Source organism: Caretta caretta, chromosome 23 (genome assembly GCF_965140235.1).
Source record: "Caretta caretta isolate rCarCar2 chromosome 23, rCarCar1.hap1, whole genome shotgun sequence".
Classification (NCBI taxonomy): Eukaryota; Metazoa; Chordata; order Testudines; family Cheloniidae; genus Caretta; species Caretta caretta.
In genome coordinates this window covers 14,147,542-14,171,954 of record NC_134228.1, presented here as the reverse complement: position 1 = coordinate 14,171,954, position 24,413 = coordinate 14,147,542, and the positions used below count along the sequence as shown (strand labels likewise).

Genomic DNA, 24,413 nt, shown 5'->3' with positions numbered 1-24,413 from the left:
TCAGAGGTAGATTGACAGGCGAAGAGGCCAATGAGACAGAATTAGGCCAGCAAGCCATCCAATTGCTGTCGGAGGGCAGGATTGGCGGTCCCCCCAAGGCCTGAGACTCACCGCGCAGCGGCCAAAGGGCGGGCGGGAGGCATTTTCCTCGCCAATCCCGCCGCAGAGCGGGGCTCCCGACGCTCAAAATAGCGCCAATCACTTTGACTGACAGCACAAAACAACCAATAGGGACAGCGGCCCAGCCATGACAGCCCCGCCCCCCACGCCTGACCGCGCCCCCCGAGCCCCGCCCAAGCCCGCGACTGACACGTGGAGCGGGCCAATGGCCGCGCTTCCCGCCAGATCGGGACACATGGAACGCTGTGGAACACGTTGCCTCCGGCGGCGACGGGCTCCACGTCAATGAGACCCCTCCCCCCCAGTAACCACGCCCCTTGCACCCCCCTTGGGTAACCCCTCCCCCACCCCAGGAACCCCCCACCAACCCCTCCCCCACTACAGGAACACGGCCCCCAGCACCCCCCCTTCAGGAGCCCCTCCCCCCACCACTACAGGAACACGGCCCCCACCACCCCCGCTTCAGGAGCCCCTCCCCCCACCAACCCCTCCCCCCCTTCAGGAGCCCCTCCCCCCACCAACCCCTCCCCCACGACAGGAACACGGCCCCCACCAAGCCCCCCTTCAGGAGCCCCTCCCCCCACCAACCCCTCCCCCACGACAGGAACACGGCCCCCACCCCCCCTTCAGGAGCCCCTCCCCCCACCAACCCCTCCCCCACGACAGGAACACAGCCCCCAGCACCCCCCCTTGAGGAGCCCTCCCACCCAGGAGCACCACCCCCTTGGGTAACCCCCCCACCCCCAGCTGGGAGAGCCGGGCCCGAGGGGAAATCCCAGCCCCGCCCGGCAGACGGGCACCTGGGACGACGCCATGAGGCCGCAGCTGCGCCCCGCCCGCTCCAGCGCCGGGCTCCCCTGCCGAGTCAGAGGCGCGGCCACGAGGACGACACGCCGGGCGCCCATCAGCCACCCCCGCGGGCGAGCGCTGCCGCAGGGACACGCGAGGGCCTTTCCCCCTCAGCGCCGTTTGCCAAGCACGGGGGTAAAATCCAGCTCTCGCCTAAGCAGGAGCTCCCCAGCCCCGAAGGGCACGAGGGCCCGCCGGGGCTAGGAACAAGCCTGGACCATGCGGGCGCCGGTTTGGCCCTGCACCCAACGCTTGCATTTCCTCAGTAGCAGCTGCAGCTCGTTTATGACGGGGCAGACCTGGAGCGAGCGGGACCCCGGCAGTGATGTTTGGGGTGAGGGACACTCTAGCCCCAAGGGGGCGAGACAGCCTGCCTGGAACTCCCTGCTAGGCATTTACTGGCTGCCCACGGGGGGAGAGGAAACTGAGGCATGGCCCCACCCAGGTTTTTGCATAGATCTGTGCCCGGTGCAATCCAGAGTTGGGGTACAATCCACCCCCGTGAATAGATTCCAGGGGAATTGCACAGCCACACAGGGTGGGGGGCTGTTAGCCAAAGGCCAGGGCTCCCCCAGCACAGCTCTTCTCACTACACAGGCCTTGGGAGCTGGGGAACTCATTGCCACTCGACTCCTTGCAGCAGCAGAGGGCACAGTGGAGGGGTAGGAGACAGAAGCTCTGAGCTCGGGCCCCCATCCTCCCCTAGGGAGCGGGGGCCGTAGGTGCCCCCAAGCAGGACATGGGGAGGGCTGAGGGGGCACAGGCTGGGCTGCAGAGGGAATGAGCAGCCCCCAAGAGACAAACCACCCAGGGAAAGTGGCTGCACACCCCCCCCGCCGGTCAGACTGGTGCCTGTGCCGGGAACAGAGCTGTGATCTGGGCTGCCTTTGTAGGGGGGAGGCTGGGAGTGCCCTCCCCTGGTCCCCTCCCCTGGGCTCCTAAGCCCCCCCATGCAGCACCCAGGACCTGGCCTCCCCTTCCAAGGGGGCAGCCATGGAATGCCATGGGGCAGGTCCCCCCCCCCCCCCAAATGACCAGACATGGGGGCGCCGGCAGGTTTTGCAAACGTCTATTTATTCAGTAATTCCTCTCACCAGTTCCGCACTAACTCCCACCCCCGCGCTGCCTCCAGCCAGACAAGCAGCAGACGGGCACCGGCTCCAGCAGCAGGGGGTGGGTTCCCCCACTGACACGCCCCCCCCCCCCCCGCCCCCATATAGAACCGGCACCGCAGGGCAGGAGACGCCCCATCCCCCGTCAGTGAGCAAGTGAGTGTGTGCGGGGGAGGGGGCGGAGTCAAGACAACACGACTAACAGTAAGGGGGGGGTTAAAGCGCCTCAAGAACATGAACAGGACCATGGGGGGGTTCCCAGCAGGGAAGGGGGGCAGGACTCCCCCACCCAGCCCTGAACCTCAGACCAATTCCTGGGGGGTGCCCCCTTAGTCCGTGTTTTGCATCACTTTAACCATAGGGGGCGGGGCGTGGGGAGGCCCCACCCAGCGAACCGGGGGGCGGGGCATGGGGAGGCCCCGCCCCTAGCGGATGGTGTAGCGGACGTAGGGCACCTCGATGTCGCACTCGCTGTCGTCGTTGCAGCAGAGCTCGAAGACCAGGGCCTTGACGTGCCGCCCGATCTTCTTCTTCGACACCTTGGTCACAATCTCCGTCATCCTGGGGGCGGGGCATGGTCAGGGCGGAGCCGGTGGGAACCCCCCCCAGAGGGGGGAACCCTCCCCCAGACCTGCAGCCAACGGCCAGACCCCCAGGACCAGGATAGCCCTGGAAGCGGGGAATCCCCCACCCCGATCCCCCCAGACCCTGAGACACAGAGGAGAGCCTCCAAACCAGGTAAACCTGGCCCCCAATTGCCCCAGAGGAAGGAGGACACCCGCCCCGCCCCCCCGAGGGCTCCCCCAGGTACGTACGGCTGGTCGTGGCGCTCACGCAGCTTGGCGGGCGGCATGAAGAAGGAGTAGAGCATGGAGACGCCCTGCGACAGCATGGTGATCTCCAGCCGGTGCTCGCTCTGCAGGGGCGACGGGGGGGGGTATCAGACAGTGCCCAGCCCCTCCCGATCCCCCCAAACCCGCCTTCATCAGCCCCCCCCCGCATGGTGATCTCCAGCTGGTGCTCGCTCTGCAGGGGGGACGGGGGGGGTGTCAGACAGTGCCCAGCCCCTCCCGATCCCCCCAAACCCGCCTTCATCAGCCCCCCCCCGCATGGTGATCTCCAGCTGGTGCTCGCTCTGCAGGGGGGACGGGGGGGGTGTCAGACAGTGCCCAGCCCCTCCCGATCCCCCCAAACCCGCCTTCATCAGCCCCCCCCCCGCATGGTGATCTCCAGCTGGTGCTCGCTCTGCAGGGGGGATGGGGGGGTCAGACAGCGCTCAGCCCCCCCGCCAACCCTCTCCGTCATCTCCCCGCCCCCCCACATGGTGATCTCCAGCCGTGCATGCTCTGCAGGGGGTACAGGGGGGTGTCAGACAGCACCCAGACACCCCGATCCCCCCAAACCCTCCTCCATCAGCTTCCCGCCCTCCACCATAGTGATCTCCAGCTGGTGCTCACTCTGCGTGGTGGGGGAGGGGGGAAAATCAGACACACACACACCCCCCTCGCTCTGACACCCCCACACCCAGGTTTCACCTTGAAGTAGGCCAGGAACTGGCGCAGCGTCATCTCCTCCCCGCTGGGCTGCACCCCCTGCACCTCGAACCGGTCCCACAGCGTCCACTCGATGTCGTAGTACTGGGGGGGGGGGAGGGGGGAGGGAGGAGAATGGGTCAGAGACACTGGGGGGAGGAACCCCCAGCCCAGCCCAGCCCAGCCCAAACCACCCCCTACCACAGCCACTCATCATTGTATGTCAGGGGGAGGGGGGTGGAGAGGAGACGAGTGAGTGCAGGGCGGGGCACAGATTGGGGGGACCCACCTTGTTGTTAGGGGGCAGGGGATAAGGGCTGGGGCCCCCAGGAAAGTGGCCCTCACCTTGTTGCGGGGGCAGGCGATAGGCTCGGAGAAGCCGAAGAAAGGCAGGGCCAGGTTAAGGAAGCCATTCTTGTAGGACTCTAGCCGCTTGTGGCCCTGCACCACTTTGTACAGCTCCAGACACACCAGCCCCACCACTGCTGCTGTCGTTGTGGCGATGGCCGGGATGATCTTCCCAGCAATCAGCTTGCTCTGGGGAGGGACAGAGACATCAGCATGGGGGGGGGGGGAGGAGAGAGAGCCGCAGCAAGCCCCCCACTTCCCCCCAACCGGCCGAGGCCGCAGCCCACCTTGTGCCGGTCGGCAGGCGGGATGTCGTAGTTCTCAGCCCGCAGGTTCGACGCCGCCACGATGAAATCCATGTGGAAATTAGTGTCGTCGTCCTGAACCAGAGAGAGGGTCAGAGGGAAATGCAGCCACCTCTGGGGTGGGGCAGCTGGGGAACAGCCATATATAACTCTTCTTGGGGATGGCTCGCGCAGTGGTGAGATGCAGCCACCTTTGGGTGGCAGCCAGGGAACAGATGCAGAATAATGCCACATATGACCAACACCTGCTCCCAGGGCCGGCCGGCCTGCACCCCCCTGCCCCCCATCCTGGCTCCCAGGGCCCGCCCTGCCCGGCTCACCTTCTCGAAGTCGATGGGGTACATGCGGAAGCTCTGCAGGCCCTCAGGGCTGGGCAGGCTGGATTTCAGCTCCTCCAGCCGGCTGTCGTCTGGGGGCAGAGCAGAGCCTATGAGCGCCTGGCAACGACACCCGCGACCACCAGGAGCCCCGGGCTCCATGCCAGGGGCCAGCCCTCAATGGCAGCAGACCCCCCACCCCCGAGTCACGGTGCCCCAGGGCACGCCAGGACAGCCCGCATCCCCCCCCCAGCCCGGGCCGCAGTGCCCCAGGGCACGCCAGGACAGCCCGCATCCCCCCCCCAGCCCGGGCCGCAGTGCCCCAGGGCACACCAGGACAGCCCCCCCCGCCCCCCACCAGCCCGGGCCCATACCAACGGAGGCGTTGGCGTTCTGCAGCTCCTGGTCCGAGATGTGGATCCGCACGCCGGACTTGGGCGTGAACTCGGGCACCTGCACCTGGCGCAGCAGTTTGGCCACATCGCCCACGTCCCGCGTGCCCGTGATGCCGTAGGTCTGGGCAAAGAGATTCGCTGCTGCCACGATGTAATCCATGTGCAGGGGCTGGAGGGGGGAGAGAAGATGGACGTTAACCCTGAGCCCTACTGACAACAGCCCCCCCTGTAATCCATGCACAGAAGTGTGGGGGACAGATGGGCATTAACCCGGACCCCTAATGACGACACACACGCCCTGTAATCCATGTGGGGGGCTGTTGGGGACAGATGGGTGTTAACCCTGACTCCTAAGCTAGTAATCAATGTGCTGGGGGCAGAGGGAGGGAAGACAGGCGTTAACCCTGACCCCTAATGATGCCCCCCATACTCACGTTGCTGTCGTCAAAGGTGAGCGGGTGGGGGCATCTCTTGGGCCCTGACCAGAACAGGGTGCCGGAGTTGGTCTTCTGCAATACACCAGAGGGGGGCGCGGTCAGAGCGGGGGCCCGGGGGGGCTGCTGGCTCCGAAGGGGGCCGGGGGGGGGCTCACCTGGTGGGGCGGGAAGTTGTGCAGCAGCTGGCGGATGTTGTTGCTGTACTGGGAATGCCAGTGGCGGCAGGCCCAGCCCACGCAGTCAGCCCAGCCCCGGGGCCGCTCGCTCACCAGGCTCTTGTTGACGGCCTCCAGCACCTCCAGGGGCTGCGTGCCCGGCAGCTTGAGCGTGCGCTCCGTGAACTTGGGGTCTCTGGGAGGGGGGACACGGCGCACACAGTCAGAGGGGGCAGCCCCCCCAAGACCCTCCCGCCCCCAGGGGCAGAGCGCCCCTCCCCCACGCCACTCACGAGATGTACTGGTTGACGCTCTCCGCCGGCTGCTTGAAGAGGCCTTCGAACTCGTCACGGGCCCACTGCGGGACAGAGCAGGGTCACCGGGGTGGGGGGAGCCCCCCAGGTCAAAGGGCAGCACCCAGGGAAGTCGGATGAATTAGAGTCCAGCCCCCGAGCCGAGGAAAGAACCCAGGAGTCCTGGCTCCCAGTCTCCCCGGCTCTAACCCCCTGGACCCCACTCCAGGAGTCCTGGCTCCCAGCCCCGCCTGCTCTCACCTACTAGACCCAACTCCCTTCCCAGCCCCCGCGGGGAGGGAACCCCGGCGTCCAGGCGCTCACCTGCAGTGTGTGCTCAATGGCATTGGGGAAGTTCTTGAGGGTGCAGATGGGGATGGATTTCTCGGGCGGGTCCTGGCTGGAGCTGTACGACTCCGTCAGGAAGGGGATCACCACCTGGACGTTGCCCTTGGTGCCCAGCGTGCCCGACTCCAGCAGGGGCTTGCGGTAATAAACGCACCGGCGGTCCATGTACATCCCTGGGGGACAGGCAGATAGGGTTAGCACCAGCATGATGGGGCGGGAGACCCTAGGACCACAGCAATGGGGGGCCGGGATGGCTTGCCCGGCGCTGAGATGCAGCCACCTCTGGGGCAGGGCAACTGGGGAACAGCCACATATAACACTGCACAAGGATGGCTGGCATGGTGCTGAGATGCGGCAGGGGGACGGCCCCACCCACGCGTCACTCACTGGCATCCACGTTGTCCAGCGCGTTGGCCACGCCGTCCAGGCCCTCGAAGAAGTCGTCGTCGTAGACCCGCTCAGTGTCGGGCCCCACGCGGTCCTGGTGGCTCGTGATGCGGATGTTGGGGTTCATCTGTCGCACCGCAGCCGCTGCTGTGTCGGACTTCATTTTCTGGGGGGAGCAGGGACCCGGAGTTAGTAGCCCGAGATACGAACGGAACCCAGGCGTCCTGGCTCCCAGCCCCGCCCCTGGCTCGCAGATCCCGCTCCCCATCGCCCCCCAGCGCACCGTGACGTCCCAGGGCCGGAAGAGGAACTGGCGGTTGAGGTTGGATTTCTCGATGGTGTCCATGTCGGTCACGGTCACCTCCCCGCCGTCCCCACACGCCAGCCCCAGCAGGGCAAAGTTCTTCAGCAGCTCGCAGCCGATGGCACCGGCGCCCACCTGGGGAGGGGGAGACACGGGGCTGAGGGGGCAGCGCTGGGGGAAGGTTCCACGCGCCCAGACCGGGCTGCACCGGGGTCCAAGCTCAGCACCCTGCAGTGCAGGCCACGGGACCCCCACAGCAGGCGTCGGCCCCAGAGCCAGCAGCTGGGTTTCTCCCCCCGGGCGTTTGCCTCGAAGGAGCTGGGATCAGACTCCGGCTAGCCAGCAGCTCCAGCTCGTCCCCCCAGGGGCCGCGTCACCCCTTTGAGCCCCGTGAACCAACAGGGTTTGCTGTGGGGCCGAGGTCTGGGGGCTCGGGACCCCGCAGTGACAGGAGACCCCTCAGGGCCCGGGGGAAACCCGGCTGCACTCACCAGGAAATACTTCTGCTGCCCCAGCTTGGCCTGCAGGTCGGCCCCGAACACGGCGATCTGCCCGTCGTAGCGGCTGTTCCTCTGGGGAGAGGGGGAGGGAAAGTTACCCCGGCGCCAGCCTCCCCGCCGCCCCCCCAATCCCACCCCGCTGCTACCCCGGCGCCGGGCTCCCCGCCTCCCCAGCTCTGCCAGTGCCCCCCAATCCCACCCCGCAGCCCCGGCGGTCGCTCACCGGGCGGCACTGCTCCTCGCTCAGCACCTCCTTGCTGTCCTGGGGCAGACACTCCAGCGCGTCGAAGTAGAGCCACTGTGTGATGGGCATGAACTTCCCGGAGCAGGCCTGGGGCCGAGGGGGGGGCGTCAGGACGGGGCCACGCTGGCCAGCCACGCCCACGCACCACGGCCCCCCGGACGGGGCTCCCCGTACCCCAGAGGACACGGGCCCCCAGCAGCGTTCAACAGCGGGGCCCAGCCCCCAACTCGGGAGCCTCAGAGCTTTCCAGCCCCGCTCCCGCTCCCCTCCCAGAGCCGGGGACAGACCCCCGGAGACCTGGCTCCCAATCCGTGAGCCCCACCCCCACCAGACCCCGCTCCCCTCCCAGAGCCGGGGAGAGACCCCCGGAGTCCTGGCTCCCAGTCCGTGAGCCCCACCCCCACCAGACCCCACTCCCCTCCCAGAGCCGGGGACAGACCCCCGGAGTCCTGGCTCCCAATCCGTGAGCCCCACCCCCACCAGACCCCGCTCCCCTCCCAGAGCTGCGGACAGACCCCCGGAGTCCTGGCTCCCAGTCCGTGAGCCCCACCCCCACCAGACCCCATTCCCCACCCCGCTCCGGGAACGGGACCCAGGCGTCCTGGTGCTACCTTCATGACCTCCTGGGCAGCCAGCCCCCCGATGAAGGCGTTGACGGGCGCCAGGTCCCCGGCAGCCTGGTACGCCAGCTCCTTGATCAGCTCCTCACTCAGCTTCTCCTGCTTCAGTGCCAGGGGGGCCCGTTCGTTCACCGCCTGGGTCAGCACCAGCACCTCGGCCGCGTCCGCCTGCCGGGGAGAGGGGTCAGCAGCGCCCCACGGGGCGGGGCGGGGGGGCAGGTCACACAGCGCCGCGGGGGGCGGGGGCGGGAACGGGACACAAGGGAGGGGCGGTGACACAGACACACCCCCTGGCCCATCAGCCCGTCCCTAGCCCACAGTGGGCCAGGCCCTACCTCGCTGCGGGGCCGGGGCAGACGCTGGTGCTGCCGCTGGAAGTCGTGCAGGGCCTGGAAGGCCAGGTGCAGTTGGGCCGGGCGGTCGAACTTCCCGAAGTCGGTCACCACGAAGTCGGGCTCGGCCAGCGCCACGCTCAGGGGCTTCTGCAAGGAGCAAGGTGGGGTTGAGGGGCAGCCGGCACAATCCCCCATCCTCTCACCCCCTCCAACCTGACCCCCAACGCACGCTCTGCCTGGCAGGGGAGGGAACCAGGGGTCCCGGGCCCGGCTCACGGACCAACAGCCTGAGCGCGCACAGACCCATGTGATGACGAATGCCATTCACTCTGAACCCTACTGATGGCAGACAAGCTTGGCGGCACCCAGAAAGTAGGAATCTCCTGTTCCACAGAATTCAAGTGACTATGGTTTGCCCTCTGCGGGGCAAGGGGAGGTGCCTAAACCCCCAGGTCAGAAAGGACCCTGTGATTCCCCGCCAGGCAGACACTGTCCCCACTGCTGAGCTGCCCCTTGGCCCCAGGCTGGAGGCAGCAAGTTAGGAAGGAGCTGGAAGAGCAGCCGTCCCCACCCTTGGGCTCCCCAGCCAGGGAGTTGAGGTGGGGGGAGAGCCAGAGCCTGGGGCCTGCCCAGCTGCCCCGCCCGGCCCAGAAATGTGGTTCAGGCCCCACTCACAAAGCTGATCTTCTTGGGCATCTTGACCTGGGAGACAATGCCCCCCCGCACGTACTCGGAGAAGCTGCTGGTGTCGCCGATGCTGAAGGTGTAGGGCCCTGCGGGGGAGAGCGGGGGTCAGCGACGTGGGGTGCACGGGGCAGGGAGAGTGCCCCCCGCTGAACTCCCCTCGGCATGGCACCCCCCAGCACCCAGTCCCAACTGCCAGGGGAGAGCGCCCCCTGCCCAGCCCCTCCGCCCCACTCCCTGGGGGTGCCCAGCATCTCACCCAGCACTTTGATCTCCATTGGGGGGCAGTGGTTGAGCTCTTCCATGCCGTCCACCTCAGTGAAGGAGACAAAGTCCCCGCTCTCAAAGCCGTGCCGAGCCTCGTCCAGGCAGGTCACCTCCCCCGGGCAGCCCTGCCAACACGGAGAGGGGTGAGCCCAGTAGTGCCAGGAACAGAACCCAGGCGTCCTGTCCCCCAGCCCCCACCCCCCCGGCTCTAACCACTGGACCCCACTCCCCTCCCAGAGCCGGGGGGAGAACCCAGGCGTCCGGGCCGGTGTTACCTTGGTGATCATGGAGATCATGGCGCTGAGCGGCTGCTCCCCATTGGTGTCTGTCACGACCATCTCGTCCCCGAAGTCACAGAAAAGCTGGCTGTGGGGAGAGGGGTGAGTGTGGGGCAGCCCCCCCTCCCCGAGATCCCCAACCCCCCCCAGTCTCCAGCCCCCCCCCCCCCCCCCCCCCCCCCGAGATCTCCCCGCCCCCATCTCCCTGATGACAGCCGGCACACCGTCCCAGCCCAGGCTCCGGTTCCACCCCCTCAACCCTCCAGTGCCGGCGAGGGGAGACAGGCTGCTGCCCCCCCGCCCAGCAAGAGGGGAGGAGGCGGTGGCTAAGGAGGGGGCCCCCAGCCCAGCACTCACCCGAACAGCCCCCTGGTGTCAGCCACCACCATCTTGATGCCCTTGCTGTGGCAGACCTCCCCGACCCGCAGCTGCTCCTCCAGAGGCGAGTTGGTGAGAACCACGACCTGCCGCACACGGAGCCCATCAGCGCCGGCCCGCACCCCCGGAGTCCCCCACCTGGCCCGCGCCCCCAGCACACGGAGCTCATCTGCCCTGGCCTGCACCCCTGGGGCCAGCCTCCCGCCACCAGAGCCCCCCACCCGGTCCACTCTGCCCACCCCACCCGGACCCCGTCAGTGGCAGCCTGCGCCCCAGAGCCAGCCCCCTGCCTAAGGAGCCCCACACCCGGCCTGGCCACCCCACAGACGGAGCCCATCGGTGCCGGCCCGCGCCCCCAGGGCCAGCCCCCAGAGCCCCCTACCTAGCACAAAGCCCGTCTGCGCCGGCCCGCGCTCCCAGGGCCAGCCCCTAACCCACCTAGCACACGGAGCCCATCAGCACTGGCCCATGCACCCCCATGCCCCGCAAGTGCCAGCCTGCACCCCCCCAGACTCCACTCCCCAGTGCGCTGGCCTGTACCCAGACTCCCTCCACAGCACTAACCAGCACCTCTGCTCCACCCAGACAACCCCCAGCTGGTGTCCCTAACCAGCCTGCGCCTCTCCTGCATCCCCCCATCCCATCCAGCCTGTGTGCACCCCCCCACCCAGAGCCCCCTCGGCTTGCATCCCCATCCCCGTGGCCCCCCAGCCAGTAGCCCCCCATCCTCCAGCCTGTGCCTCCCTCAGCCCTGCCAGCACCGGTCTGTGGCCCCCGGCCCCTACCCTAACCCCTCCTCCCCCTGCAGGCAGGAACTGATGCAGAGCGCCCCGCAGGCCACCCCCAGAGCTCTGGGGTCTCCAACCCACCTGAGACATGGCAATGGGAGTCTAGCATAGCTGGGGATGGAACCCAGGAGTCTTGATTCCCAGTCCCCCCCTCTTCCCCCTGTTCTAACCACCAGACCCCACTCCACTTCCAGTGCCAGGGAGAGAACCCAGGCATCCGGGCTCCCTCCACGCTTGCGGGTACCTGGAACAGGCTCAGGAAGTCCTCGGTGAGGGCCCCTGTGTGGATGCTGATGGGCACGTAAGAGTTGAGCTCGGCCAGGCGTGGCTGGGAGACCTCGGCCCGGTTCTTCCCCAAATCCTCCTCCCGCAGGTAGAACTAGAGGGCAAGGGCGGGAGGTGAGGGAGATCCCGGAGAGAGGTGGGGCGGGACAGGACAGGCAGAGAGGAGGGGAAGGAGACCAGGAGACACACAAATGCCCCGAGAGGCAGGCTGGGGAGGGGAGGAAGGGCCCGGCCACACCGACAGGCCAGCTGGGCGCGGGGGGCATTTCCAGGCCAGGCACCTACCTGGGAGGCCAGGTCTGCCCACTGGGCGGGCTCAGGGTCGTGCAGGGTGACCGACTTGACACCGCCCAGGGTGATGTTCTTGGCAATCTCCACGCCCAGCCCCCGCAGCCCCGACACCAGGACGCTGGCATTCTGTAGCCGCTTCATGGCCTCGTGGCCCAGCACGTACCTGTGGGGAGGCCGCAGTCAGGGCGGGCGTAGTGCAGGGTGCCCCAGCCAGCCTGTGCCCACAGCTCCAGGAGCCAGGGGCCCTGGGCCCATTCCCCACGTGTGACCCACCACCGCGCCCCTCGGCCTCAGTTTCCCAGACAGGGAAACAGCCTTTGTTCTGGGGCGGTTTTGACGGGGTCCGGGGCGGGCAGACGGGCCCACAGGCTCCTGCTGGGGCCCCTGGGTGTGCCCCCCGCTGATACTTACAGCTGCCTGGAGTACAGGCCCTCGTCAATGTCGGCGTCGCTGCCATTCTTAGCCATGCCCTGTGAGCAGAGGGATCAGAGGTCAGCAGGGCCCTGTGCAGGGGGAGCCCGCTGTGGCCGGGTCATGCCCCTCCCCCCGTGGCACTCGCTGCCAGGGTAGGCCAGAATCGGAGAGAGGGCCCTCAGTCTGATCCAAGGGTGGGGGAGATACCTTGGGAGGTCTGATCTGAAGGAGGAGGTGATAATTGCAGGAGGGTGGGTGTGTGTGGGGGCCCCCCACAACATGCAGACGTCCCCTGGGGGCAGGGCAGGCCGGCATTAGTTCTGGTCCCAGACTGGCAGGACTCCACCCCCCCCCCCGAGTCCTGCTGGGCAGCTAGCGACTGCTGGGTTAGCAGCACCTTAGGAACCCAACAGCCATGGCTGCGAGGGCTCTCGCTTGGGGGGGCGGGGCTGGGTGCCCCGCAGACTCACGTTGGCGGGCGCTGCGCGCGGGTCACTCTGTACGGAGTTGCCAGAGGAGCAGTTTGAACCCGTCTTCGGCTCAGATCCAGACACGCGGCGCTTCTTGGACAACGGCGAGCTGGACATCTGCGGGGGGGTACGGGGCAGAACAGGGGGTCAGAGCAAAGCCCACATCCCCCCAACACCCAACCCTGGGGACACCGGGGGAACCACGCAGCTACTGGATTCCTGAGCAGAGCCAAACACAGGGCGGGGGCTGCTGGGAGGGGGCTGGGCAGGGGTCAGTCTCCCAGGCAGGCAGGGCCTGGGTACTGCTCAGCCCTGCCCCGGGTGCGCTGAGAACTCAGCGCCCCCAAGGGGAGAAGGGAAACCCCAGATTGCTCCACTTCCCCAGGGTCTGAGGGGCCCACACCCCTCCCACAGCTGCAGAGAGAACCCCAGCGTCCCAGCCGAAGCATTGCAACACACGCTCTTCCTACGCCATGCCTCGCAGTGCCCAGCGGCCCGGCACCGCCCGTGTGGGCAGAGACAGCTGCAAGGGGATCAGAAGGGTCAGGATTCAAGTGGTGCTTCCCCTCTGCTAGCAAAAGACGCCACCCCGAGGCTCCTCAAAGGGGCTTCCCCCAGCACCGTACCAGCTTCAGCAGCCTTACGTCAAGCTTAACCCCGCTCCTGCGCCAGCCCACTCTCCCTTGCAAGCCGGCCAACGGTGACACTGCCAGTTAGTGAAAGACTGGTTTATCCACCGGACTGAACGATCTCACTTCAGGGGATGCACCCCCGGCCCTGAGATGCAGCCACCTAGGTGGCAGAGCAGTGATGGAAGAGCCACACAACACTGCACGGGACAGCTCGCCCGGGGCTTTCGGGTGCTCTCGTTCAGCTGATTGTCCCCCAAATCTCTCAGATCGCTGGCTGGGGAACAGCTCTGCTAATGACTGATCCTCTGGTAATTAACCTACCCCCACCCCAGTTGCTGCCAAAGGCTGAGCTAACCCCGACATGCTCCCACAGGAGGCTTCTCTGCAACTCCCAGGCGCCTCCCCTGCTGATTTCACACAACGCTGAAGACCAGAGTTCTTTGAAAGTCATCACCAGGCGGCCGACTTTAAACGTCCGAGCCCTGCGGCAGATCCAACCCCGGGTGCAGAAACACGGAAATTCCAGGCGGACTCAAACCACCACCCACCGGCCCCAGTGCCCGGGACAGAACGACACAGAGATCCCACAAGCCCCACGGATGAGGACGCAGCAGCCACCCCAACTGTTCAGTCCTGTACCACCCGTCTAGTCAGACCGGCGTAAGCCCTGGCGGTGGACACCTTTATCTCGGGATAACCCCGGCTTTTTCCAGTTTAAAACTGAAACCCCTTCCCAAGTGGCATGAACACCCCCCAGGGTTTAAATTCACACCTTCGCTTCTACCGATGCACCGTTCCCAGGCAGAAAGGAGAGCACGCTCACCAGAGCAGCACATGGGCTGCCTCGCCCCACCCCAGAGACAGCCGCATTTCAGAGCCTCCTGAGAATAATCTCCCCCAAATATATCCACTAAAAACCTCATCCTCCCCTCCCCCCACTCCCACCCAAAATTATCCTGCAATAGCTACTTAAAGGGGAATTTAAACGAACTAGGCCCCTCTTCCTCAGCACCAGGCCTATGCTGCCCTTTAAATTCACCCCGTACCATAATCCAAACTCACTTTCAAGTGCAGACAAGCCCCATAGGGGGCCCCAGCAGAGGAGAAGATGGGCAGATCTCCTCTTAACAGTTTCCCAGGGGCTTACTTTCCTTTTGAAAATAAGAAGCCTGTCTCTGGCCATAACGGTGGAGAAAAGCCAGTGTCATGACACAGCAACACCGCCTGAGTCTGCAGAGAGCCTGAGCCCATTGCTGCCCCAAGTACAAGAACCCGAACTGCTGCCCAAACCCACCACTCTGAGCCGCGCGCCCCATTCACTCCAACGGCGTCATTCCATTTCAACACCGGTGACTATCTCACTCCTTAGTGCACATGAAGAACCCCGAGGGCTGGGAGGATTCCCAGAGGCAGGGCCCCAGACAGGATCCAAACTAAGGCAAGCAAGCCATAGGCACCCCGCCAGGGGCTGAGATGGGCTTCCTTTTCCCAAAAGGGCTGGCTGCAGGCTGTCCTGTAACTGAGGGGCAGGGGAGGTCTACACAGCCAACTGGACTGGGATAGACAGGACATTGAGCTGGACAGAAAAGTGTCCTGACATTCACGTGTCCCTGAGCCACACGTTTAACCAAAACAGAAACAACCCCCCGCTGCCCGTCCTAGGACTGCCTCCGAAAGGTTCTGCATTTAAATTCCCTTTTGCTTCGATCCTAAGAGATCCCCATGCACACACCCTGCCCCGAGACACAGAACAAGCAGTGGCTGAGAGCAGAAGAAAGGAACGAGAGACAGGCAGCGGGACGGAGATTGGGACTGTTTGAGCACAGAGGGAATGGTGGCAGATTAAAGGCATTTCCCCACTCAGTGGGTGTCCCTACACACCCTGGCTGGGGTGACTGGGTGCCTGCAGAGACTACACGTCTCAGACCAGGCGTCTGGCTCAGCTGGACTCGCTGGGCAGAGCTCACGGAGCAAAGCAGGAGGGCGGGAGCGCAGGGGCTCAGTCTCGGAGGAGTGGAGGTCCCTGAAAACAGAGTGAGACCTGACAGTGGACCGGCCCACTGATGCGGTTCCTCCAAGGGAGGGTTTCAAAGCTGGGCCAGAGCACCGAACCAGTGGCTGCATGACAACAGGACTCCAGAGAGGGACAGGAATAGCCGGTCGTAACCATCAAACTATGACCCTTCTGGGGACCAACAGCAACGGATGCCACGACACAAGGGGAGGATGGATTGTCCATGCAAGCGGCTGGGACGCTGGGCTAGATGGAGTCTGCACCAGGCCTCAGCCCCTGGAAAGCCGCAGCATTCACGAGCTGCCGACAACCCACCGCATTTCGGCAGCAGCGGGCTCACAAGGCACATGCATCCCCTCACTGAGCTGAGAGGCCTTTTAGGGCCAGAAAAAGCCACCAGGTGGGTTGAGGGCTGATCCACAGCCCGTCAGGCCGGATGAAATGGAGAGGAAGGGGAGCGGGAAGCAGATGAATACGAAAGAGAAACCAGTGTCTCCTGTGCCCCCAACTCACTGCCACAGGCCCGAAGGCAAGGCTGACTCAGCTCGCAAGGTTTAACCCCCCCAACAATCATTCTTGCTGTGACCCCCCCGTGTCTAATGGCGCCCTCTGGCACAGGGCGGGTCCCAGCCTGTGCCCTGTGGGCACCAGAAAGGCAAATGGGCCTCATCTTCTCGGCTGGGTTAGAGGCCGAGATGAGCGACACCCCCTGCCCCGGTGCCCGAAGGCTCAGAGGGCACAAGACGGCAGGGAGCGGGACAGCAGCTGGTTGTCAGTCAGTCACACCAGGGGCTAGCCCAGGACTTCTCCTCAGGGAAGTCAGGGGCTCTCAGGGGAATCCTCCAAGCCAAGGCGGGAAGATGGCAGACGGGGTGCCGCGGGGGAAGGGAGCCCCAGCTGGGCAGGAGAGCAGGAGGCCCCAGACTGCTAGGTGGCTCTGTCACTACCTGGAGTCATGTTTCCTCCAATAGAAACTGCCATCCCCAGAGACCCCCCAGGCCTAGCACTGCTGGGAAAGCAGAGCTGGGCCAGTCAGATTCGCAGCTGAAATGAACATGCCTAGCGCTGGGAGGAGAGGGAGCCTAGGAACTGGGAACCAGGAATCCTGGGTCCTATCCCCAGCTCTGGGAGGGACGTGCTCTCACGTCTTAGACTCCACTCTCCTCCCAGAGCCGGGGAGAGAACTTAGGAGTCCTGGCTCCCAGCCCCCCTGCTCTAACCCACCAGCCCCCACTCCCCTCTCAGAGCCAGGGAGAGAACCCAGGAGTCCTGGCCCCAAAGCCCCACTGCCCAAGGTAACCATGGTCCCACAGGAGGCACAGCCCCCCCAGCTCAGGGCCACGGGACACGAAGTCATGCCAGGGCTCTGCTTCCCCAGCACCCCCTGCCCCACACTGAGCAGGGGGAGGGGCAGTCCCCTCCATCGGGTGGAGTAGCCAGCCGGGCTCAGACCCATCCCCAGGAGCTGGTGAAGGTCCCACGAGGACACCATGAAGCCGCACCCCGCACAGGGGGCTGTACTGCAGGGGCTCCCCCAAGTCCCCCAGCACCAGGGCTCCCAAATCCCTCCCTCAGGGGGACCCCCAGGCCCGGGCAGACAAGGGTCCCTGTCAGCTCAGGGACGTTGGGTTGGGGGATCCAGGTCGGGTCTGAGGAGCCAGGAGAGGACCCTGGCTAGGTTTGGGGGGCCGTGGATGGGTCAGGGGAATCAAGGGGCAAGGGGACGCTGGCCAGGCAAGGGATCCCGGCCTGGGGGGGTCGGGGGGACAGGTCAGTCCCAGGGGGGTTCGGCCCCCACCCCAGGCGCTTCTCGGCCCAAGGAGAATCAGGGACGGGGGGTTCGGGACGGGATCCCGGAACAAGTGAGCCCGGCTGGTCTCTGGGGTGGTCCGGTTCGAAACCCGGTCTATGGGTGGTGGTTTCCCAGCCAGCCGGGCCCGGTCTCGGGGGGGAGGTCTGGTTCGAAACCCGGTCTATGGGGGGGGTTTCCCAGCCAGCCGGACCCGGTCTATGGTGGGGGGGGTCCGGTTCGGGGCCCGGTCTATTGGGGGGGGGTTTCCCAGCCAGCCGGACCCGGTCTATTGGAGGGGGGTGTCCGGTTCGGGGCCCGGTCTATTGGGGGGGGGGTGTCCGGTTCGGGGCCCGGTCTATTGGGGGGGGTTTCCCAGCCAGCCGGGCCCGGTGTCGGGGGGGGGTCCGGTTCGGGGCCCGGTCTATTGGGGGGGGGTTTCCCAGCCAGCCGGACCCGGTCTATGGTGGGGGGGGGGTCCGGTTCGGGGCCCGGTCTATTGGGGGGGGGGATGTCCGGTTCGGGGCCCGGTCTATTGGGGGGGGGTTCCCAGCCAGCCGGGCCCGGTGTCGGGGGGGGGTCCGGTTCGGGGCCCGGTCTATTGGGGGGGGGATGTCCGGTTCGGGGCCCGGTCTATTGGGGGGGGGGGGGTTCCCAGCCAGCCGGGCCCGGTGTCGGGGGGGGGTCCGGTTCGGGGCCCGGTCTATTGGGGGGGGGTTTCCCAGCCAGCCGGGCCCGGTGTCGGGGGGGGGTCCGGTTCGGGGCCCGGTCTATTGGGGGGGGGTTTCCCAGCCAGCCGGGCCCGGTGTCGGGGGGGGGTCCGGTTCGGGGCCCGGTCTATTGGGGGGGGGGGTTTCCCAGCCAGCCGGACCCGGTCTATGGTGGGGGGGTCCGGTTCGGGGCCCGGTCTATTGGGGGGGGGGTTTCCCAGCCAGCCGGGCCCGGTCTATGGTGGGGGGGGTCCGGTTCGGGGCCCGGTCTATGGGGGGGGTTCCCAGCCAGCCGGACCCGGTCTATGGGGAAGTCCGCTTCGGGGCCCGGTTCCCAGTTACCAATGAGGCTGGCCCGGCCCGGCCCCGCTCGCTTCCCCCGCTCGGCTCCTCTCACAAGATGGCGGCTGCCGGGCCCGGAACAAAAACCCCCCTCTCGGGGCCCACGCCAGGCCCCGCCCCCCGCCGCCCATTGGCCGCCCGGCCCGACCGACGCGCCCCGCGACGCTTACGCCGGCCGCCCATTGGCTGGAAGGGAGAGCGGCCCGCCCCGTGACCCGGGACACGCCCCCTGCCGGCTGCAGACACCCGGATGTGGGGAGAGGAACCGGATGGGACGGTGCCCCGCCCATCTCATGAATAATGCATATCGTAATGAATAATAACGACCTCGCCCCCTCAGGTCTCCTACAGGGAGTGGAAGGGGCAGGGCTAGAGATGCGAGAGGGAAGGGGCGGGACTGGGGGCGGGGCGTGGGGCAGGGCTGGGGGGCGGGAGAGTGAAGGGGCGGGGCTAGAGGTGCAGGGCAGGGAAGGGGCGGGGTGTGGGAGAGGGAAGAGGCGGGACTGGGGGCGCGGCGTGGGGCAGGGCTGGGGGCGGGGCTGGGGGGCGGAAGGGGGAGGGGCGTGGGGTGGGAGAGGGAAGGGGCGGGGCTGGGGGTGGGGCGTGGGGCAGGGCTGGGGGGCGGGAGGGGGCGGGGCGTGGGGCGGGAGAGGGAAGGGGCGGGGCTAGAAGGGCAGAGCAGGGAAGGGGCGGGGTGTGGGAGAGGGAAGGGGCGGGGCTGGGGGCGCGGCGTGGGGCGGGGCTGGGGGGCGGGGCGTGGGGCAGGGCAGTGGTCCTCACTACCCACCAGATAAACATTCATTAAATTTGGACCCAAAGTGGGCTGCACAGGATGAAGCAAATCCAGAGTCCCCCCCACACACACCTGCCCGCACATGCCCGCCCGCACACGCCCACACACACGCACACACACCCGCCCACATGCGCCTGCCCGCCCGCACACACACACACGCCCGCCCGCACATGCCCGCCCGCACACGCACACACACCCGCCCGCACACGCACACACACACGCCCGCACGCGCCTGCCCGCCCGCACATGCACACACACACGCCCGCACATGCCCGCCCGCGCACACACACACACGCCCGCGCACACACACACACGCTCGCACATGCCCACCCGCACACACACACACACGCCCGCACATGCCCACCCGCACACACACACACACGCCCGCACACCCAGTGGCAGAGGCCCCAGCTACCCGCGCTCAGCGAGCCGGCCTGGCCCCTGCCCCATTCCAAGCGGGTCGCTCGCCCCGTCCAGCCAGCGCTCGCTGTACGGGCCAGGGAAGCGGCGGCCGCGCTGCAAACCCAGCCCCTCACCCGCGAGCCTGAGCCCGGCTCCAGTGACTCGGGCTGGCGTGGCACGCTTCACACGGCATGGCACAGCCCACTGGGGCTCTGGGTCCTGACGTGCGGGGCGAGGCTCAGAGCCCCAGTGGGAACGGCAGCGTGGCTGCTTTTAGCCCCATAGCAGAGTCAGGGAGAGAACCCAGGAGTCCTGGCACCCAGCCCCCCTGTTCTAACCCCTAGACCTAACTTCCCTCCCAGATAGAAAGAAGAGGAAATAACAGTGAGAGGGGAAGATTGGGGGGCCCAGGAATGTGGGGCACACAAAGCCCCAGGCAGGGGGGAGGTCGGGGACCCTGGTATGGCAAGGGGGTGACAGGGAGGCATACCCAGCGCAGGACTCTGAGCCCTGCCATGTGTGTGTCCCTGGTCCCTACTGGAGGGGGCGAGGCCTGCACCTTTCCCTCCCGGCGGGACCGATTCTGGAGCCCTGTGCCCAGTTCTGGTGGGGGGCGACTGCCGAGGGGGTGGAGAAGAGCCCCTAGACCTGCTCTGGCCTATCTGGGAGGCCAGCCTGGGTGGTCTAGAGACCCCTTCTGCCCTCAAACTCTGGGGTAGTGTAATGGGGCCCAGAGAGGTACACACCCAGGATCAGAAGGGCACATCTAGCCCGGTATCCTGGCTCCAGCCCTCGCCAGCCACACAGGAAGAGGGAATTACCCTGGAAGGGGGGGGGGGGCTTTCTGCCCCCCATGTTAGCTCAGTCCCCCAGTAATAATTAAAATTGGGTTTAATCCCTGAGGGAAGAGGCTCACTATCACTTCCAGAACGCGTCAACCTGGATTAGAACTACCCTGGAACCTTAGCAGATGGGGGGGAGACGCCCCACCTGGCGTGAATCCAGCTCAATCCATACACCCAGGGCCCTAAAGCCAGAAGGGTCTGTTACCCCGTCCAATCTCACACACATGGCACAAGCTGGAGAATTCCCCCTGGATTAGCCCTCCTGGCCACAGCGTCGTCCTAGGAGCTGACGGGGAATGGCCGGGTTCTTGGCGTCAATGACAATCAGTGGCAAGGAGTCCCACTGGCTAACATCTCCCGCTGCCTTTGAGTCCAACCCCTGTCCATGGCATCGAAGGGCTCCTCGTTCTCCTCAGGAGCCGGGGCAGGACTGCACACCCTGGCAGACGTCCTGTATGCTCTGACCCCGTGACCCATAGCGCCCTCTCAGCAAAGCTCTGGAGTCTGAATATTCGGGGACTGAGCAGCGTCCCACATGACAGGGGGCCCTGATCTCGGTTGGGGTCTGGGCAGTGCCAGCATAACAGGGGGCCCTGATCTCGGTTGGGGTCTGGGCAGTGCCCAGCATAACAGGGGGCCCTGATCTCAGTTGGGGTCTGCACATTGCCCGGCACAATGGGGCCCTGATCTCAGTTACGGTCTGCGCAGCACCCAGCACAACGGGGCCCTGATCTTAGTCAAGTGGCTTGCACAGGGCCTGGCCTAACAGGGCTCTGCTTGGCCATACCCCAAACAATCACAAACCTAATCTAAATTTTGCTGGTGCGATTTCCCAGCCATCGCTGTGGTTTTGGTCCCATTAACCCAGGTTTCAGTCTGACTTTCCCTACGTGGATTTTTTTGACTCTCAACTAAGTTTTTGCACATGGAATTTCCCAGCCCTGGTTTGTTTTTCTTTTCTTGTTGGCTGCAAGAAACCAATTTGTTGTTTTCGTCAAAGGCCCTTTGGCTAATTGTCTAGATCACCCTAGAGCATCTCAGGATCACACCCTGTGACCATCCCTCGTATGTTCCCCCACACCGGTGTTGAGAGCATCGCATCTGGGAGTGAAAAACACAACTACACGCACAGGGCAGGGCTCTCAGTGATAACCAGCTTGGCAGGACGCTCAACCCTTCCTACCACAGCTAGATCAAACCCCATCTTCACCAAGGGAACCATCTCCAAGGCCCATATTGATCCCCCAAGCCCGACTCTCTAAGCTGTCCCCTTTCAGAGCTCAAGCGAGTGGAAGGAGCTATCAGAAACTGGATTTGGTGGGTGGGGTTTACAAAGAAATGAGATGCACACATGCAAATCAGCATTTGCAAAATTGCTCCAATCAGCAAACCAGACCAACAAAAAGCCAGTTTGGGGAAGGTGCAAACGAGTGACAATCATAGAATATCAGGATTAGAAGAGACCTCAGGAAGTCATCTAGTTCAACCCCCTGCTCAAAGCAGGGCCAATCCCCAATTTTTGCCCCAAATCCCTAAATGGCCCCCTCAAGGACTGAACTCACAATCCTGGGTTTAGCAGGCCAATGCTCAAACCACTGAGCTATCCCTCCCCCCCCCCCCCCCCCCATCTAATCAATGACTGGCAGGGAAAGGCTGACACAGCTTTCAACCCCAGGCCTCTCTGGACTCCCCCAACAGCGAGAAAGTGTCCCCTGGGCGCTGATATGGGGAAACTGAGGCACGGAGAAAGGAAGTTATGTGCACAAAAACATGCAGCATGTGGGAGAGCCAATACACAGGAGCCCTGGATTCCAGGCTCCCCTGCTCTAACCCACTAGACCCCACGCCCCTCCCAGAGCCAGGCAGAGAACCCAGGAGTCCTGGCTCCCAGGCCCCAACCAATACACTACAGAGAAGCGTGGGGCAGGGAGTGGAGGCTAGATATATGTTGAGCGTCGCTGATTCTCAGCAAAGGATCAGACATTTCGGGGGCAGCCAAAGCAGCCCCCCCAGCGCAATGGGGGTACAGAGGATTCTCTGGGCACAGAGGAGCAAACCAGACAGTTGGGGGGGCAGCACACAAAGGGGGGTCCCCACTCACACCCCTAATAACAAAACGTCAGGGTCACGTGGTGAATTCCCCCTCCTTGCCTCATTCCCCACCACCACCAAGGGCTGTGCCCCCCACCAATGCTGCCCCCATCTCCCTCCTCCCAGCCACACCCTGGTGCCCCCCATACTCCTCGCCCCACTGGCTGTGAATCCCCAGTGTCCTAGCTCAGTCACCACCCCCCAGCCCCCCTCCTCCGCCTCCTGACCCCCACCTACCTCCTTACATTCCCCAACATCCCCCCCCAGGGTCCCTTCCCTCCTACCCCCCCCTCTGGTCCCCACCGATTTCCCCCCCAAGGTGCCCCCACCCCATTCTACCTGCCTCCAGGGGGCCCCCTCATAAGGGCACCCCTGCCCATCCCTCCCACAGCCCTCCCTGGCCACCTCTGAGGGTCTCTTAGCTATCCACCTGTGCCCCCACCCCTTACCCAGGCCCCCCGTTCCCCCTTACCCGGGCCCCCAGCTCCCCCCTTACCCGTGCTCCCCAGTTTCCCCCACCCCTGTGTCCCCCTGCTCCCCCCTTACCCGTGCCCCCCTGCTCCCCCTTACCCAGGCCCCCAGCTCCCCCCTTACCCGTGCCCCCCTGCTCCCCCCACCCGTGTCCCCCTGCTCCCCCTTACCCAGGCCCCCAGCTCCCCCCTTAACCGTGTCCCCCAGCTCCCCCCACCCGTGTGTCCCCCTGCTCCCCCTTACCCAGGCCCCCAGCTCCCCCCTTACCCGTGTCCCCCTGCTCCCCCCACCCCTGTGTCCCCCAGCTACCCCTTACCCGTGTCCCCCAGCTCCCCCCACCCCTGTGTCCCCCTGCTCCCCCTTACCCAGGCCCCCAGCTCCCCCCTTAACCGTGTCCCCCTGCTCCCCCCACCCGTGTGGCCCCCAGCTCCCCCCTTACCCGTGTCCCCCAGCTCCCCCCACCTCTGTGTCCCCAGCTCCCCCTTCTTACCCAGCCCCCCCTGCGCCCCCCAGAGCCCCGCCCCCTCACCCAGGCCCCGCTGCCCCAGGCCCCCTGCTCCCCCCTTACCCAGGCCCCCCCTGCGCCCCGCCCCCTTGTGCTCCCCGCGCCCCGCCCCCCGCTCACCCCTCTCTCTCTCTCTCCCCCTCGCGCCGCTCTCGCCGCTGACGGACCCTCCGGGTTCGGGCTGAACCACGCGCCACGCGGGGGCGCGGGGCCGAACCATCCCGGGAGGGAGGGGTACCCGCCCCCCTGCCCGCATCCGCATGGCCCCGAGCGCCCGCGGCCCCCCCTCTCCTGCCGACAGGATGGTCCGGCCCGGCGCGCGGGGCCTACTGGGGGCTGTAGTCCTGGGGCGCAGGGAGGGCCATACAGACACGGGGACAGACATAGGGACAGGAACGTGGGGGAGAGATCACCGGGGTGAGGGGGGTGGACAGACAGACAGGGGGGTGCTGCGGGGGCGCGGCTGGATGGGTCCCCACTGCCCATCCCCTTAACTCTGCCCCTTTGGGCCACCTTGACGGCAGCAATGACCCCATCACAGGGGGACGTTGGCGCCCACTCCCCACCTCCTGCCACACCCGAGGCGGGCCGTGCCCCGGGGCTGGGTCCGTAGGACGCCCCACCAGTTGGCGGGCATGAGGTGAGGGAAGCAGGACGGCCTCGTACTCAGGTGGCTATAGCCCAGCCTCTGATGGACACGGCCCTGCCTCAGTTTCCCCACTCTGCCACGTCTATTCCCCTGGTGGCTGAGACAAGTGCTCGACAGTTGGCGGGGATCCTGTGCCACATGCCACGGTGGCCTTACGGAGTCGATGGGGAGGAGAAGGGGACCGCGGTCACCGGGAGCAACTTTACCAGGCATGCTCCTGCTGCCATGAATCCTGGGGTGTCTGAACCCCCCAGACCTTGCTTGGCTGCCTCAATCGTTGTCTTTTAACCAACGGTGTTTGCATGGAATTTCCTTTGCTTTTATCCCTGGCTCTGGGAGGGGAGCGGGGTCTGCTGGGTTAGAGTTGGGGGGGAGCGGGGGCTGGGAGCCAGGACTCCTGGGTTCTCCCCCTAGCTCTGGGAAGGGAGCTCTGTGGGTTAGAGTCGGGGGGTGGGGGCTGGGAGCCAGGACTCCTGGATTATCCCCTGGCTCTGGGAGGGGAACCCAGTGGGTTAGAGTCAGGGGCTGGGGGGCTGAGAGACAGGACTCCTGGGTTCTCTTCCCAGCTCTGGGAGAGGAGTGGGGACTAGTAGTTAGAGCAGGGAGGCCTGGGAGCCTGGACTCCTGGGTTCTCTCCCCAGCTCTGGGAGGGGAGTGGGGTCTGGTGGGTTAGAGCAGCAGGGCTGGGAACCAGGACTCCTGGGTTCTATTCTC

The 24,413-nt window shown here is 65.9% G+C and overlaps 1 protein-coding gene across 2 annotated transcripts; it reads right to left on the bottom strand.

The window, feature by feature from the left end:
- Positions 1–2,022: 2,022 nt before the first annotated feature.
- Positions 2,023–23,287, bottom strand: UBA1 (ubiquitin like modifier activating enzyme 1). Of its 2 annotated transcripts, none has more exons than XM_048833414.2 (26): positions 23,171–23,287; positions 12,457–12,573; positions 11,984–12,042; positions 11,567–11,735; positions 11,241–11,375; positions 10,188–10,294; positions 9,828–9,918; positions 9,545–9,677; positions 9,277–9,374; positions 8,602–8,748; positions 8,258–8,434; positions 7,626–7,733; positions 7,394–7,474; positions 6,882–7,037; positions 6,599–6,764; positions 6,188–6,384; positions 5,864–5,928; positions 5,571–5,766; positions 5,413–5,487; positions 4,958–5,147; positions 4,587–4,675; positions 4,249–4,341; positions 3,959–4,150; positions 3,617–3,718; positions 2,897–2,997; positions 2,023–2,642 (listed from the first exon to the last, which is right to left on the bottom strand). In XM_048833414.2, the coding sequence occupies exons 2-26, from the start codon at positions 12,571–12,573 to the stop codon at positions 2,507–2,509; spliced, it is 3,180 nt and encodes a 1,059-aa protein (XP_048689371.2). In that variant the 5' UTR covers positions 23,171–23,287; the 3' UTR covers positions 2,023–2,506. The 2 variants fall into 2 exon arrangements, with proteins under 2 accessions (XP_048689371.2, XP_048689372.2); XM_048833415.2 differs by lacking the exon at positions 23,171–23,287 and adding an exon at positions 17,944–18,040.
- Positions 23,288–24,413: the final 1,126 nt, after the last annotated feature.